The 16,412-nt window shown below is 36.3% G+C and overlaps 1 protein-coding gene across 1 annotated transcript in view; it reads left to right on the top strand.

Moving 5' to 3' along the window:
- The window catches only part of LOC141450781 (protein pangolin, isoforms A/H/I/S-like), a 242,029-nt gene extending 226,719 nt beyond the window's left edge, over window positions 1-15,310 (top strand). Inside the window, exon 4 of the mRNA XM_074121588.1 lies at window positions 9,310-15,310. Within this exon, the coding sequence (XP_073977689.1) occupies window positions 9,310-9,321 (12 nt within the window). The 3' untranslated portion in view covers window positions 9,322-15,310. The remainder of the gene's footprint in view (window positions 1-9,309) is intronic.
- Window positions 15,311-16,412: the final 1,102 nt, after the last annotated feature.

The raw sequence follows: 16,412 nt of genomic DNA, 5'->3' as shown, positions 1-16,412 counted from the left end.
GGTTTAGTGGGTTCGATTCCCGGTTAAGAAATTTACAGTAAAGAATTTTTGCTAGTCGCCTCCGTCCACGACACCTAATTGGTAGTTGGACGTTAAGCCCCGCCTGAAAAAATAGGCGATAACTTTACTTTTTACTTCTACAGTCTTATCGGAAATATTTTTTAGAAAACAACTTGATCCTTTTCCTTGTTCTACGCTTCAAATTCTAGATTACACATTTTATTTTTTTTGAAGTTGCATGTTCTGTAGCAATCTTTTTGGCGTGTCAGACTGAATAGAATCTTGAATTTAGGGTATTGCGGGTAGAAAAATATTTAGAAAATGACTTAGTTAGATAATATAAAAACTTTTCCAGTTGAAAATGTGTAAGAAGTAAGAATGTCTAAGCAGTAATTTCTAGTTATTAAAGTAAGAGTAACTCGTATGGGAGACCCAGATTGTCTCGAGTACTTTGGACTTTGGTTGTACTTTGGAGTTTATTCAGGATTTATTCTCTCAATGTGGTGGGGGGATATTGTGACGATTATCCTGGTAAAATGGAGTTGTTGTAGTGATTCACCAAGGATACAATACGTAGCTAGCTGCCCCAGGATGATGGCCCCCCTCTATTTTGTGTGCATTCGCACAGAACAAGATCCAATCCTTTTTTTTTTTTTTTACAATGGTAAACGATGAACAGCAGCTAGTTTTCTAGTATATCTTGGACATTGTTGGGGGAAAGGGGGGGCAGCCGGGTATCTGTAGGGCTTTAACATCCTGGCTGAACAGACAGACAGACACACTAATATGTACGTAAAATAATTAAAAGAATCATTAGCATATGAAAAGGGGGGTCCCATAGAGTGGAGTACAATGAGGGATAACTTTCTGGAGGACACGAGTGGAGACATGTGGACACAAGGATAGTGTCAACAACGCAGCAACTGATTATATGGGGTGAGAAGGAGTGGTAGTGTACACCCTAACCCCTTGGCTTGCCTCTGGGGCCTTCCAATTTTCTCCTCCCTATTTCTGCGTTCAATATCACTACCAACCAATCGTTATTATTTCTATAATTGTTTTGTTTTATCCTACAAACATTTTATTTTGTATTCGTCTCTTTAAAAGTCCTTTTAATTAATATAATGTCCAGAATTTTCTCCAAATTTTCCATCTTTAAAAGTTGCCTTTATTATCAATCTCTTGGAAAATGCAGAAGAGTTTCTTTTTCTTGAAAATTGTTCATAAAAGATTGAAGTAAGTGAAACTTATTAAAGCTGTCCGGTAGGACAGTTGTATAAGGGTTGAACGACAAAAAGTGCACGAAAAAGTGTAACGTTAAAAAATACCCAACTTAGGCAATTGTTTTCTCTTTTTCTGTAAATGATAAAATTCCCAAATTTTCTTTAAAATGTAGGGCAAATCCTCCTTTTTAACTGTAACTTTTACATCAATATAGATTGAATAGATTTTGAGAAAGAAGTTGCTGAAAATGAGCAAAAAACGGCATTTTCAGAAAATGTTGTTGTTGTTGTTGTTGTTGTTGTTGCTGTTGTTGTTGTTGTTGTTCTTCTTCTTCTTCTTCTTCTTCTAACCGCGTGAACCGATTTTCATGAATGGTAAGTATATCTTAGAACTTACTTCAGTAAGCGAGAGAGCTTGAATGGTGTTCACTTTTTTTAGGGCTTCACTCGAAAGTCCTGTTTTGAACTTTTTTGTTTTTTTGTTTTCTAACAATATAATATTGATGAGACTAGAATATGTCGCTAAAATTTTGACTTAGCTGAAAATCAGAAGGCAATTAAATCACCTACGAATAAGACACAATAAAGAAAAGTCATCTCATTGTTTAACAGCTGATTTTTCCATCCTCACTGGATAATCCAACGAGAATTTCCATGGTGGGTTCTTATTTAAATCGAAAGAAAAGCACAAACGCTTTATTTCTTCTTTATTGGACGACAACAGAGTTTTAAGCTTTACGGAAGCTGCAGGAATAGATAATTCTCCCTCCTCTCTGGACTCGAAGAAGCAACATCGAATTCTGCGAGGCTGTATCCAGCCATGGGGTCTGCAACTGTTTCTTTCTTCCTTGTTCTATGCCTTCTCACATTTCTTTCTTCCTGCCGTCCAAAGACTGCCTTGGGTATTCAGCTATTTTTATTCATTCTAACCATTTCAGTTGCTTAAATACTTTGGCAAAGAAGGATGTTACTGTTTTACCTATAGCTTATTCCCAAATATCCAAGGTCCTCTCTTCTGGATTTCCCTACCGATCTTCTCCAGTAGGCCATTTCGGTGGTCTTAACTATTTCATGCTTATTCAAGGTGTCCAGGTTTCTCTGCACCGTACAAGTAGTCCTATACTTTCAAAAATGTTACAGAGCATTGATAAATATCTTTAAAAAAAAATAGATATTTTTCTAATGCATAGTTTAGAAATAATCTATGTTAGTTGCATTCGATCTTAATTTATAACTAATACATCCTGGTTTGCCGCACCAGATTTCAATTAATTTAATGCACAATAATTATTAGAATTATTTTCATTACCTTTGTAAATGGAACCCAAATTCCCTCTTCTAATACTATAAGCAGATAAGTCGTATTAACATGATTAAACGAAATTATCTAATTGTTTGTTTAGTTAATTATAATTAAATTAATGACAGATTATTTAATGAGAGATTGTATACAAAATGCATTACTGTGTGTGTAATGCTTACAGAACCTTGATAATGTTTTAATTTATACTTATCTAGTGGATGAATAGTCCCGTATATCATCTTCTGCCTAAAATTAGCTATTCCTTTGAACATTTCTAATTATCTTGAAAAAGATGCTCCTAAAGGTTTGTATTAGAAGGGTTTGACGTCATAAACTTGTATTTTTTTAATGTTTTTTTTCCACTCTCTTTCTCTTGGAAGTATTTTTTTTGGACATTATTTACAGGATAAATGTAATAACCACAACTTAAAAAGGGGAATATCATGGAATATCAAATTTGATACATTTTATTTTATTTTTTGGGGTATTTAAGGCGCGTTTACATCTGTGGTTATTGACGCCCGAAGCTTACCTCCGGACATTGTTCTTTCGTTACTTTGTCGCATCACCGGGTGACAGTGAGCTGTAAGAAGCTCTTAGAAAGAGACAAAAAAAATCTGAGGAATTCATCAGCTGGATTCTCGAACCCTGTGAAAGCTGCTGCGTTTGAATCCAGTATTTTGGTAACCACCTTGATGTGGGGTACTTTAGAGATAAACCTGTTTCCGGTACCTTTACAGAAAATTCTCACGAAAAATGTTAAGAAAAAAATATTATAGATTTAAAATTAGTGTATCAAATTTGAAGAGAGTTGGAGCCTATTTGAAGGACTTATCAAAACAACAGAAAAATGTAATTCAAAACCGGAAGTGGTACTTAACGTTGACTGATTTTCCCAACTTTTACTGATTCTCATCATGATACCCAAACCAAATATAGAATTTGAACTTTATGCGTGTTTCCGGTGTTGAGTTACACACAATACTAACAAACCTACAGATCAATTTGAGATCCAGGTACTTTATATTGTCCTGATTCCTGTGACGACAGATTCCAGCCAGACGGACACAGATCAATTGTAATTAAGAATTAGATAAAAGTATTGGAGTAGACATGGGCGGTGCAGTCTTCCTTAAATAATTCCCCCTTTTTTTCCCCCCCATCTACTTGCCTCCTAAAGGTTTAATGTAACAGGCCAGATACAAATTACCAAGAATGTTTACAAAGTTACACTCTGTTTACCCTCGGCGCACACAGAGGGCGCTGTGACTGAATATGAAGAAGGGTTCTGGGAAATGTAAACAAGATGCGCACGTTCCCAGAGCCATCGTCAACGTAATCTTCATTATCCCTTCCTCTGGCTTCCGCTTCTATCATCACTGTCTCTCTCTTTTTTTAAATTTCTTTATATATTTTTTTATTTATTTGATTGTAGATCTCGCGATGCAGAAGATAATTTGAAGATTATTTCTTTTTTTATTAATTCTGATTCGTTAATTTTTGAACCAATAAATACTATTACATTATTTCCCACTTTTGTCATTTTCCACTTTTCGCAAATATCGTACACACAAGTGAAATAGGTCTACTCTATCTATGAGGCTGCCGGAAAAGTTTTTGTTTTAAGGGGATCCCCTGGATAAAAGTAACCTTAAACAGCCCCTTTTATAATTTGTATTATTTATTTATTCTGTTTTAACCAGACAGGTGTACAGAAGGAGTTGCATAAACAAAACTTTTTAGAAACAAATATTAAAAGATACAAATTAAACAGAACTTAAACAAAAAATAATTATAAAATAATACGAGGGTCGTTTGAAAAGTCCGTGCAAAAATAAAAACTACTTACTTTTGGGGTAAACCTTTTTTATTTTTCAACATAGTCTCCTTTAGGCTAATACACTTCGTCCAACGCTGCTCTAGTTTGTTGATCCCTTCCGAATAATAGGATTTGTCCAAGTCTGAAAAATAGCCATTCGTTTCTGCAATCACCTCCTCGTTTGAATAAAATCTTTTTCCCCCCAGCCATTTCTTCATATTGGGGAACAAATAGTAGTCCGAGGGAGCCAAGTCTGGAGAATAGGGGGGATGTGAAACGAGTTGGAACCCTATTTCCATTAATTTTGCGACCACAACTGCTGAGGTGTGAGCTGGTGCGTTGTCGTGATGGAAAAGCACTTTTTTGTGGGCCAATCGTGGGCGTTTTTCTTGCAGCTCGGTTTTCAAACGGTCCAATAACGATGAATAATATGCACCTGTAATAGTTTTACCCTTTTCCAGATAGTCGATGAGGATTATTCCTTGCGAATCCCAAAAGACAGTCGCCATAATCTTTCCGGCCGAAGGAACGGTCTTCGCCTTTTTTGGCGCAGATTCCCCCTTGGTAACCCATTGTTTAGATTGTTTTTTGGTCTCAGGAGTGTAGTGATGTATCCATGTTTCATCCACAGTGACGAAACGACGCTTAAAGTCCTGCGGATTCTTCTGGAACAGCTGCAAACCGTCCTTGCAACACTTCACACGATTTCGTTTTTGGTCAAGCGTGAGCAATCGCGGCACCCATCTTGCGGATAGCTTTGTCATGTCCAAATGTTGATGCAAAATATTATGTACCCGTTCATTCGAGATGCCCACAGCACTAGCAATCTCACGCACCTTCACTATTCTGTCATCCATCACCATATCATGGATTTTATCAATGATTTCTGGAGTAGTAACCTCAACAGGGCGTCCAGAACGTTCAGCGTCACTTGTGCTCATATGGCCACTCTAAAAATTTTGAAACCACTTATAAACTGTTCTAATCGAAGGTGCATAGTCACCATAATGTTTATCAAGCTTCTCTTTAGTCTCCTGAGGCGTTTTGCCTTTCATAAAGTAGTGTTTAATCAACACACGAAATTCTTTTTCGTCCATTTTTTGAAAATCACTCGACTTCCTCGATTCAAACGAATGCCAAACACAAAGAAATAGACCGATCTGGCTGAAACTTGGTGTGTGCTCTTCCAAGAGATGCTACTAACTGAACATAACCTCGATACGCGCCAGTGGTGCTATCTCACTGACTTTGCACGGACTTTCCAAACGACCCTCGTAAATCACCTAATGTAAAAATAATCCTACTAAATGAGAGATAAACTTCTAAATTAGATTATAACTTAAATATTATAACAGTACATAATAACTTACATCAGTCATTAAGCATAGATGAGCGCAACATGACTACGTTTATGATATAATTGTAAATATTAAGGAGTCAGATTTCGATTGAGGTGATAGTAAATGAAATAGTTGTTCCTCTCTGCTAGTGGTTGGGATAGATAATTGGGGTAGATATTTTAATGTAATACATTCATATATCGGACTGGTAATAAATATATGAGATAAATCTTCATTTTCATGGAGATTACAAAGAGACAGAGCTGGTTAGGATTTATAAGCCCATAAAATGATTTCCTAATCCCTTAGAGAAATGTTAAAGTTATTTGCCTTTAGTTAACATTTTTTCAATAGTCATTGACGATAAATTTTAGTCCTCAGGATTTCTCTGGCCTGCAAGAATTTTTTCTTTTAAATTTTAATAATATATGAATTTATTTTTATGCAAAATTTAAAGGACTTCCCTCAAGAAGTTTTAATTATTGTCACCGGTGATCAGTTCTCCTTCATCACCTGCGCTGCCCTCTTCCTTAAACAATACATCGCAGTCAGTCAGTCTTCTGACAGATCCAACTTTTTCATGTACCCTCTTGAGTCAACAATATCCCGTGAGGTAACCAGTAAAACTAATAGTTTTTCGGGAATTTATCTTAAATCAGGGCCTAGGAAACAGGATACATTCCCTAAACAGATCTTTGCGATTGTTTCTCAGGATCAGGAAGACTAATCCAGAATTTGTTTCTTCCACCTTCATCAACCTCCTCCTCATGGAGACACCCTTTTTTTTTGTTAAATCGGGAAACCTGGAGAAAACATACAATGCTTTTGGGATCGGCCGTAACATGCATTCACTTAGAACATTGATAATTTCTATCTAGAGGTTGATATAACAGGAATCATATCTCCGCTAGTCCATAAGGTCATCTATCCTTGACAATCTTCTTTGCCGATTGGTACTTATTCTAGACAAGGTTGCTACTGCTCAAAGATTCTTCTAAAAACATGTTTTGGATTAAGACACTCAGCCCAAGTAAATGATTTCATCAATAATACTAAAAGGTGTCCAAAATTCTATCCATCTTCAAGTGCATATACTAAGACTCCTTTATCTGTTGAACTTTAAATTGTGGACATTTTTCCTGTTAATTGCAACAGTTGCTGCTTCATTCCATTTTATTTTCTCTATCTCTCTCTTAAAACAGTTATATTTTCAAAGATCAGCTGGCGTAAGTTTTAATGCCATTATTTCTTAATAAATTATTCGTATTATATTATAATAAATAAATTAAATTTTGGGGAAATAATAATACAATTATGTGTGTTGTGTTCATTGAAGTACATCTGGGTAGTCAGCTGTTAGGAAGGGTTTCTATACTGTTATACCAGTGGTATTACCATTAAGGAAAAGTATGATCTCTTTCGTTTTCTGTACTTTCTCCCTCTCTGATAAGAACGTCATTAAAATCTTTTGACTGGTTGGTCTGGAAGTCTTGCCAGCATCCCAAACTAAGGAAGAAAAGCTCCTTTAGGGTGAACATATTTAATAACGCTGGGACATCTTCTTCTTCTTTTTCTTCTTCTGCTCCTTTCTGCTTACAGATTTAGAAATGATCCTTGTCTTCCTGTCTCTCCTGAATTTGTTCTTCTTCTACCATCTAAAACTCCTCCTCTTCCTTCTTGCTTCACAGAATATTATTATTTTTTTTAGGGATATTAAATGTTCTTTTTTGCTAAAATAATATTTTTTTAAAAACAGATTTCAATGAGAAATAAATCATTCCAGGATCTTGGTATTAATTAAAAGTGATAAAATAGAAATAATAATCACAAGAATGTATAAAAACTATAATTAAATTAAAATATAGAGTTGAAAATATGGTTAGGTTGGCAGTGCTGGACAGTATCGTTGATTTTATCTCTCGTAGCTCAGATTGTTGATCACTGATCGTTTACAGATCATCATCAATCCAGTTTGGTGTAGAGATTTCGTCTTCACTTACGTCACGCGTTTCGTATTACACTTGTTGACTGAGAACTGGGAGGTTACAAGGTATGTATATATGTGTCTGTGTTAATTCGAAAATCCACTTTTAGAAATCGATCTTTGGTGTAAATTTAGGTGTACAGTACTTTTTTTGGTGGGGAAGGGGGTTTAATTTGTCTGTCGATTGTCAGTCACGTGATACACGTGATTTTTTTCGTTTTTTCTTTCTTCTTAAATAGGAAACAGCTTTAGCGGAAAAAGTTTGAATTATGATAAAACTTGTGGAATATTTAAGACTTAAATTTTAACTTTTAATCGCAGCTTTATTGATTCTATTGAATGATGAAAGCAAAGTAACCATTTCAGCGTAGATTTAAATCTTTTATTTTCCTCTTCAATAGCTACAAAATTAATTAATGATATATCAATTGGTCTGTGATTTCTACAGTTAATGAGCAATATTTCTATAGCGATGCAATAACTAGCGTGTGGGGCAGACCATGATGTTTGTAAATCTGCTGTAATATGAGGGTTGTTATTACTAGCTGTATTGAGAACTGACTGACTGACTGGTGGATGATCTGCCCTTAGCTGTGGAGACAGCCGTATTATAAATACACACAATAGTTAGTTTATAGCGCCCTTGGCGTACGCCTCCCGCCCCTTTACCCCACTATAGCAAGCAGTTCGAGTGAATATGCACCCTTGATATAATTCATATTTCATGGACAAATGGTTATACGCACCACTAACAAGGGCAAACAGCTTGTTGACTTTCAGCCCTTTCTACTGTAAATTACTTTACACTTGGGATAGTTATTGTTGCGGTATTCTTCATAGTGGTTTCTCTCTACCTACTTGACTCTTTGCTCCTCCATCAAATTGAATATAACTCATCACATCATCAGTCAGTCACACTCTTTTGCTTATCTATTCAATTCCATTACGCACTCTACTTTGTCAAGTACTGTGAGCGCGCAACTCCTCGCGTTAGTTATCTATGATTACGGCTGAATTTTCTTCTATTATTTTTATATCCTTTCTTTCTCTTTTAATGAGCAATTTTTTCTTAGTTACCACGTTCTTCTTATTTGTAATTATTCAAGGGGCAACATGGAAGTGATTCTTCAGGAGAGATTGATTGCAATCGTCAATCAACTTCCCATAAAAATAATTATCACAAACATACATACAGCTTACTGATGGATCTTTTCTACATCCTCTGTTTTATATAAAGCGATTTATTACGTAATAGTGTCACAAACAACATCAGAAATAATTTCCATTTCTTTTGTGAAAAATCGGATGAAAATAAACTACTTATTTTTCCAAGATGAAAGGATTTTGTTCTTAGCTTGCTCCTATAGTCGCCTTTCTGTCCTGGAATGAGGTAGGTCTCTCCAGCAGCCGGGGTATCTACGAGCCATTCCGCCTACATGAACTCATTTCCGTTCATGACTTTTCTCAAATTTTACAAAATTATTAGATTCCACGTAACCCTTTACTCTACATCTTGATCTTTTAAGTGTAACAGTGTTGTGTTTAGCTGATTAATTGTTTAAAATTAATTATTTTATTTTTTAATAATTCAATAATTATTTTTGTTTTCACCACTAATTTATTTATTCCTTTTGTTTCAGGTGAGTAAATAATGTTCATTGCTGCGTTTAGAAAAGTTAGTTTTTTAAAATTTTTATTAATACATTAGTTCGTTGATTTAAGTTATTAAAAATAAATGATAGTATTGATTTTTTTCGACCGTTGTTGATGGATAATTTGTGGGGAATATCGAGGTGCAATCATCAATAAATAGAAATAGAAATAGAAAAGAAATTTATTATTCTGGGACAATTGTCCCCTAAGAATAAATACAGGAACAAATAGAGGCCTTAACAGTTTGGCCTGTGATTATACAGAAATTAAATAAATAAATAAGTATTTACAAAAGTGAAAATATAATAAGTGAAAATGAAAGTAAAAATAAAATAATAAAACAGCAGAAATTAAGGAAATAAATTAAAACAATTAGAATTTCGGAGGAAGCTGAACAGAAAGGAGATAACTGAATAGACGGGATTTAAAGATGGATAGGGTAGGAGCATGGCGGACAGATGAAGGCAAGGAGTTCCAGAGAGAAATAGCACGTATTAGGAAGGACTTGTCAAAGGATGAGGTACGGTGAGAGGGAATATAGAGATCAGATGAGCGAGATCTAGTGTTACGGGAATGGATGGAGGATTTAAACTTAAGGAGTTGAAAAATATAGGAAGGCCTTTGAGACTGGATGACTTGAAAAAGGAAAGAAGCCAAAAGATATTGGCGGCGATAGACAGGGGAAAAGCCACTTCAACTCATCGTAGCAGTGCGAAATGCGAGAGTCTCTGGAAATGCTGAAAATAAATCTTATGAAGCAGTTCATGAGGCGCTTAAGCTTAGCTTCAATATCACCAGAAAGACCGCCATACACTAAACAACCATAGTCGAAATGGGGGAATATAAGAGAGGAAACTAGGAGTTGCCGGGTCTTAATTGGAAAAAGGTGACGGGAACTATTAAACTGCTTAAGGATATGGATGGAACGACGAGAGATTTGGGAAACATGGTTTTTCCAGGATAGGTTTTGATCGAAAGTGATACCAAGGTTTTTCACAGAGGAACAATATTTTATTGGGATATTGTAAAGGAAAAGATTAGGAAGAGGAGCCAATGATTTAAGGAGTGGGTTGGAGCCAATAACTACAGCTTTGGTCTTTTCTACATTCAGGGTAAGTTCGTGGCCCATGCTGAGATGTTATTGAGGTCTTCTTGAAGTTTAAATACAGCTTCAAACAAATCCGACGGGGAAAAGGATAGGTAAATCTGAAAATCATCAGCATAGAGGTGATACTGGGAATGAGAGATGGAAAGAGGAAGGTCATTGATGTAAATTGAGAAGAGGGTGGGAGATAGGGAAGAACCTTGAGGTACACCGCGTGGCAAAGGAAGAAGTGAAGAAGGATTACTATCGGGAGTGACAACGAATTGGGAACGATTAGACAGGAAGGATTGGAACCAACGGAGGGTGCTATTGGAAAAAGAGAGGGATTGTAGTTTAGATAGCAGGATATGATGGTCAACGGTATCAAAGGCTTTGGAGAAGTCTAGGAGTATAAGGATGGTAAGTTTTTTGTCGTCAATAGCCGTCTGCAAGTCATGGGTAATTTTCAAGAGTGCAGATTGAGTGGAATAAGAAGGACGAAAGCCAGATTGGAGTGGATTAAGGAGATTGTTTTGTTCGAGGTAATTAGAAAGCTGGGATTGCACTAAACGTTCAAAGGGTTTGGAGAAATTTGATAAAATAGAGATGGGACGAAAATCAATAGGAGAGGTGGGATTTGAGATTTTATTTAGAGGACGGACTAGGGCTGTTTTCCAGCAGGATGGGAAAATAGAATTCTGAAGGGAGAAATTATAAATATGGTAAAGGACTGGCAATATACAACTTTTTTGTTGAACAGTTGTTGGAACAGTTATGATGATATAGTTCTACATTAAACTTCACAAACTTTTTTTTTATAATACCCTGAAGAAGGTAGTAAAAATTACCGAAACGTTGGTATAAAGCAAAAAAGTTGTATTTATTGATGACCGCACCTCGATATTCCCCAAAAAATCATTAAAATAAATAAATAAATTCATTGGATAGCCTGAATTACGTCCAGATGACTACAGTTCACAAATATTTAATAGTTTTAAACAGAGTGCGGTTCAGTTGTAGTTAGGTACTGTCAAAATTTTAAATACAGTATACTGCGAAGTTCTTGATAAGTTAGTGTGAGTTAACTAGTGAATTTAATTTGTGTAATTTATTGTAATTCTAATTCTTCCGTTCGAGAACAAGTACTAAGTATCCATTTTGAAATCAGATTGAGTTTTTCCAACTAAAGTTAGCTGAAAAACTTTCCGGAAACATAATTCCCGGTAAAGAGGCAGTGATGGTAATAAGAAAAATATTAGATCTTACGTCAGACACAACCGATGCACAGAGAAAAAGCGGAAACACATCGTGTGGTTTTTCATTGAATTTAGTGAGACTACTTTGAATTAAATCAAATTATCTTCGAAACTCCTCTTTAAAAAAAAAGAAGTTTTTCAGATAAGGACCCCACAGATTCGTGTTTTTGCTGGAACCTTCAGGTGCAATCTTTGGAACAGATTATTTATTGTCTTGCTCAAGAAGATTGTTGGTCCTCAGTAAGACTTATTTGTTTACTGGGCTTACTGTTCAGTGGATGTTGATAAGAATGAATGAATTTAAACTTTAACTTCCGCTTGGATGATTGTAACTACAACTTCCGCTTGGAAGGCTACACTTGTCTAGATTGATTTTAATTAATTTGAGTTTCGGTCTCTGTGTCTTGGGCATTAAATTCCAGCATCAATTTATTTTTTTGGTCTTCATAAACAGACAGATTCACTCATTATCGGGATAAAAAATGAAACCTAAAACAAAAACACGGAATGGTTATTTTAAGACCGAATTTTCAGGGTTTCTAAGTTATTACAGTGCATTTGGCTGGCCGTGGTTAAAGGGCAGTAAATTCATTGCTTGATTTCCTGTTATCAAAAAAACAGAAACAAGAAATTGATCTGAAGTTCGACTTTTCAGAAATGGTTTCAAAAACTTTCAGCATAAAAAACTCGTTCATTTCACTAAGAATAGAGTTAGTAATTTTAATAGAAAATTGGTAATTAGAGTTGCAATAATTGTCATAGAAGAACTTAAGTATGTGGCTCAAGTAGACGACATATTTGTTTAGTTACCCTTACTTTTTTTTATTTTTGAATCACATGACGAAGGGTGAGTGGGAGAAAGAGACGTTTCTATTCTGTATTTTAATTAGTAGATATGTCACGTGATCTTGCCAGTTGTATATATTTCGTTAATTAGTGAGCCTGTCATTGGTGCGGTTTATTGTTGAAAGGATGCGGTCCGCGGTACTTCAGGCTACACGTGATGTTTGTAGTGTTGGAGTGCCTGTATATATGCGAGGGATAGGGATGAAACTCTCTTCCTGTATTGTTTAAACTTCTGTAATTATTTATTGGTTTGTGGCAGTTCCCCAATTAAGGGTATTCATTTTTTTTTTTTTTTTAATTTACTTTATTAATTTTTATTTTTAATTTAATGGAGGTATATAAGGACTTTCTGAGTAGCATCCTCCAGCATCACTAAGTAACTTTTCAGTAGCTTCTATTCCACAAGTTAGATTGATTCGATTTTTAGCTAGAAAATATTGATAGCTAATATCGATTAGTGTATTACACCTTCCATTAATTCTTTGACGTGTCCTGTATCAGATTTAAAAAGTTCTGACCTCTCCTAGTAAGAACCAAATTTCAATTCTTACCATGCTGCCCTCAATTTGTTATGAGCACTGAATACTGTTTCGGTTGCTTGGTCCCCTAGTCACTCTGGGATTCCGGGTAACGAACTTGCTGATGAAACAGCAAAGGAAGGAGCTGCGATGATAACAATGACTCCTCAGCCCATTATCCCTGTATCCTATTGACGTTTTAGAACAGAGGTGGAGCAGTGGATTTTGAAGGAACACCTTGAAACGGTGGAGATCCCGAGCTGACTGCCGTCAGGCTAAAGAAATTCTTGGCCTGTCAAAAACGGCTATAGTTAGTTTTAGCAGGTCCCCCGGATCCTCAGTTGGTTCAGGTGGTTGAGTGTACATTCGAATTTAGCGTACCATCTTTTCAAAGGCGACCTTACCCAGTCACCAATTTGTGCCAGGCTGTGGTGAGTCCGGTGAAACTGCGCGGCACTTTGTAGAGGTGTGCCCCCGTTTATGCTAAAACTAGATTTCTCGTCTTCGGAAGGTCAAATGTTTCTCTACCGGAGATTGTAGCATCTGGTAATCTTAACGAACTTTCTAGGTTTATTCAGTGCACTGGGCGATTGAGTCCTGTTACTACTTTATTAGTTTATTTTATTAGTATCTGGCAACTTTTAGCCGGGTTTGTTGTTTTAAAGCCCCGGTACCTCTTATGAGATGAGGGGTGGGCGGGGAACAATGGGCATTTTGGATTACCTGCGTTCCTTCCTCTTTTTGGTGGAAACGCCCTTTTTAATACAATCTACAATCAGATTTAAAAAGACAACACCGATTAGATAACAACTAAAATTCTACCAGAAAGAACACGGTCCGGACGAAATTTGTCTAATTACAGTTGAAGTAACTACAGGTTTTTACATGAAAATCATTTCCAGTCTGCCTTTTTATTAAATATTGAATAAGATCGATTCCAATTGAGCAGTTTATAAATCGAATCATTGTGCGGTATTTTTCTAAATGAATGACCTGTCACCAGCAAGTTAACATGTTCAAAATATCATGTGTATAATTTTAATAAATAGAGATATCACCCTCCTCTCTATTATTTACCCCCCAATTATGAAGGAGGAATTATTATTTGAATTTAATGATGGAGGGGTGGATGTTTTACAATTATTGTTTGGAGTAGGGCGACAGAGGGTTATGATGAGTATACAGGTTTTGTGATCGCTGAATAGTATGGTTACGAGTGTGATGCATGTGAGTGTCCGTATGGTGTAAATTAGCTTGCAGTACATGCATGCAACTAGGCTAGTTGAACTTCCGGCTGCGGCAGTCGACTGTCCTCGTTAGCCCTTCAACATAGCCCTACAATATTCTAACCTCTCTGACCAAGACCAGTGTCCTATTGTTCCCCCAAATCCATATCTTTTGTCATTGCTCAAGTGTCCTTCGCAGTGCACACTTCCTTCTGGATGTTGTTTTGTACTGCTCTTGAAAGGAAGTATTACGTCTGTGTCAAATGTTTGGCAATGAGAATTTCCTCCTTCGTATGTATTTAAGATTTACAGCTTAATTAAAGCCTTGCAACAAGTAAATATGGTGATGAAAGAGATATGCGTGAAGATTTCTCTTTTAAGGTAATCATTTATTCATATATGTCAATCGCCAAAGAAATCGCGCTTATAGCGCCGCCTCAGACTCCCGATTGGATTCTCGGGCAGAGTGAGAGATGAGAACTGAAGGAACTAATGCAATCGCGGTGGCCGGATAGGTGCGAATGAATTTTTTCCGAATAGTCTAATAATATCAAGGTCCTCCTTGGTACGTTAAGGACATAATTGATTATGCCTAGACAACACAATATTGTTATTGTTGAATTAGATTTGCAGGTGATTTCGTGGATCCCAAATACTGAGTGTAATGTACGGATGTTGAAGAGATTCTGTGTCGTTTGGTTGGGCTACCCGCAGGGTTGTTAAACTGTTAAAAGTGGCTAGATCATTTCTGCCACTTGTTGTTTGGCCGCGAAGAATTTTCAAGTACCAGTGTCACACTTGGAGGCGGTAGATATTACAATACTTGGCTTACCCCCAAACTTCTGGCCGGATAGTCCAAAAATATTTAAGAAAATCGCCATAAATTCGTCTTTGTTGGTCAGTATTGGCTATGGAATATCTGTCAAGTAGTCGTCGCGCTACTCACTCAGTCATTGTTCTTGACGCTTTCAAGAATTGAGTAGGATCTCCGTGCAAGGAAAAGGTCTTGTAAGTATTTGACCCTGTCGTCGCGAGAAAGTGTAGTCTGATTTAGTAAACCTGGAGGTAAAATAGGAAGATTTTCGGATCAACGGTGCTTGATGCATAGAGTGAATATTCCTGCATTCTGTATTATCCGATGGCCAACAGGTTTATCGTTCCAGAATCTTGCTTAGTATTTCCAACTAAACATATACAGGCAATGGACCTTTCCAGAAGACAAATTCATCCGCTTCTTTTGGTGCAGAGCTTCCTGTTTCTTTTCTTGCGTTCCTGGAAGACCCACTTCTTAACTACAGCATCTAATTTGCGCTTTAAATTCGTCTTGTTCCTTTTAAATTTGTTCAAACAATCTGTTAAGTTAGTTTTCTGTCTGCATTTAACATAATTTTCAACAAATCATACGCATAATGCTTGCTCATTGATGTAAAAGATACCATACTCTTTCTTCTGATTTGCTTACGGTGTCACCTGCCTCATACACCTTTTAATCGCCGATCTTTGAACCCAGAATTGTACACCGTTTCGACTTTTAATCCTTGGTTACAGTCAGTTTTAAGCAGACATTCTCAGATTCGGCTGCCTACTTCTTCACTGAATGAAGGTGCAGAATCACTATAAACCTTTTGGTAAATTTCTATTGGCGAAAAATCGGTCCAATACGAAGAATTTCAAGATAGAACGATATCTCCAGTTTATCCCAGTTTATGGAGAGAGCTATTAGTTAGAAAAATTTAACTATTGCCATAAATTATTCTTATGGTGGACCAACTTAAGAAAAACAAAATTTCATTTATAGGCTGCCTCTAAATCAGGTCAAGAACTAGTGTGACCCAACATTTCCACGTAGATTTTGAAAACTTACAGCAATATTATGTTTTTTTTTATTCTTCATTCATTTAAGAGGCTTATTTGGACTGTATATTAATAACTGTGCGAGTCTATAACAGTAGAGTATTTACTGGTGGGCGCATAATGAACGCAATGTTGAACTGTTCAGAAGGGGATCCATACATAGTTTGTTAAGGCTTCAGGCGATGTCTGAATATGGGTCTTTATTCTTGCGGTAACAATGACAATGGTGCAATATCCATACGAGGCCCATTAGCGTCCATTACCGCCTCTAATCCGCACAGCCTGGGTTACTTATACCGGAGGGTG

This window comes from Rhodnius prolixus, unplaced genomic scaffold (genome assembly GCF_049639745.1).
Source record: "Rhodnius prolixus isolate KJV_2025 unplaced genomic scaffold, Rpr scaffold_8, whole genome shotgun sequence".
Lineage (NCBI taxonomy): Eukaryota > Metazoa > Arthropoda > Insecta > Hemiptera > Reduviidae > Rhodnius > Rhodnius prolixus.
The sequence above is the reverse complement of the archived record's forward strand: the minus strand, read 5'-3'. Positions and strand labels throughout refer to the sequence as shown.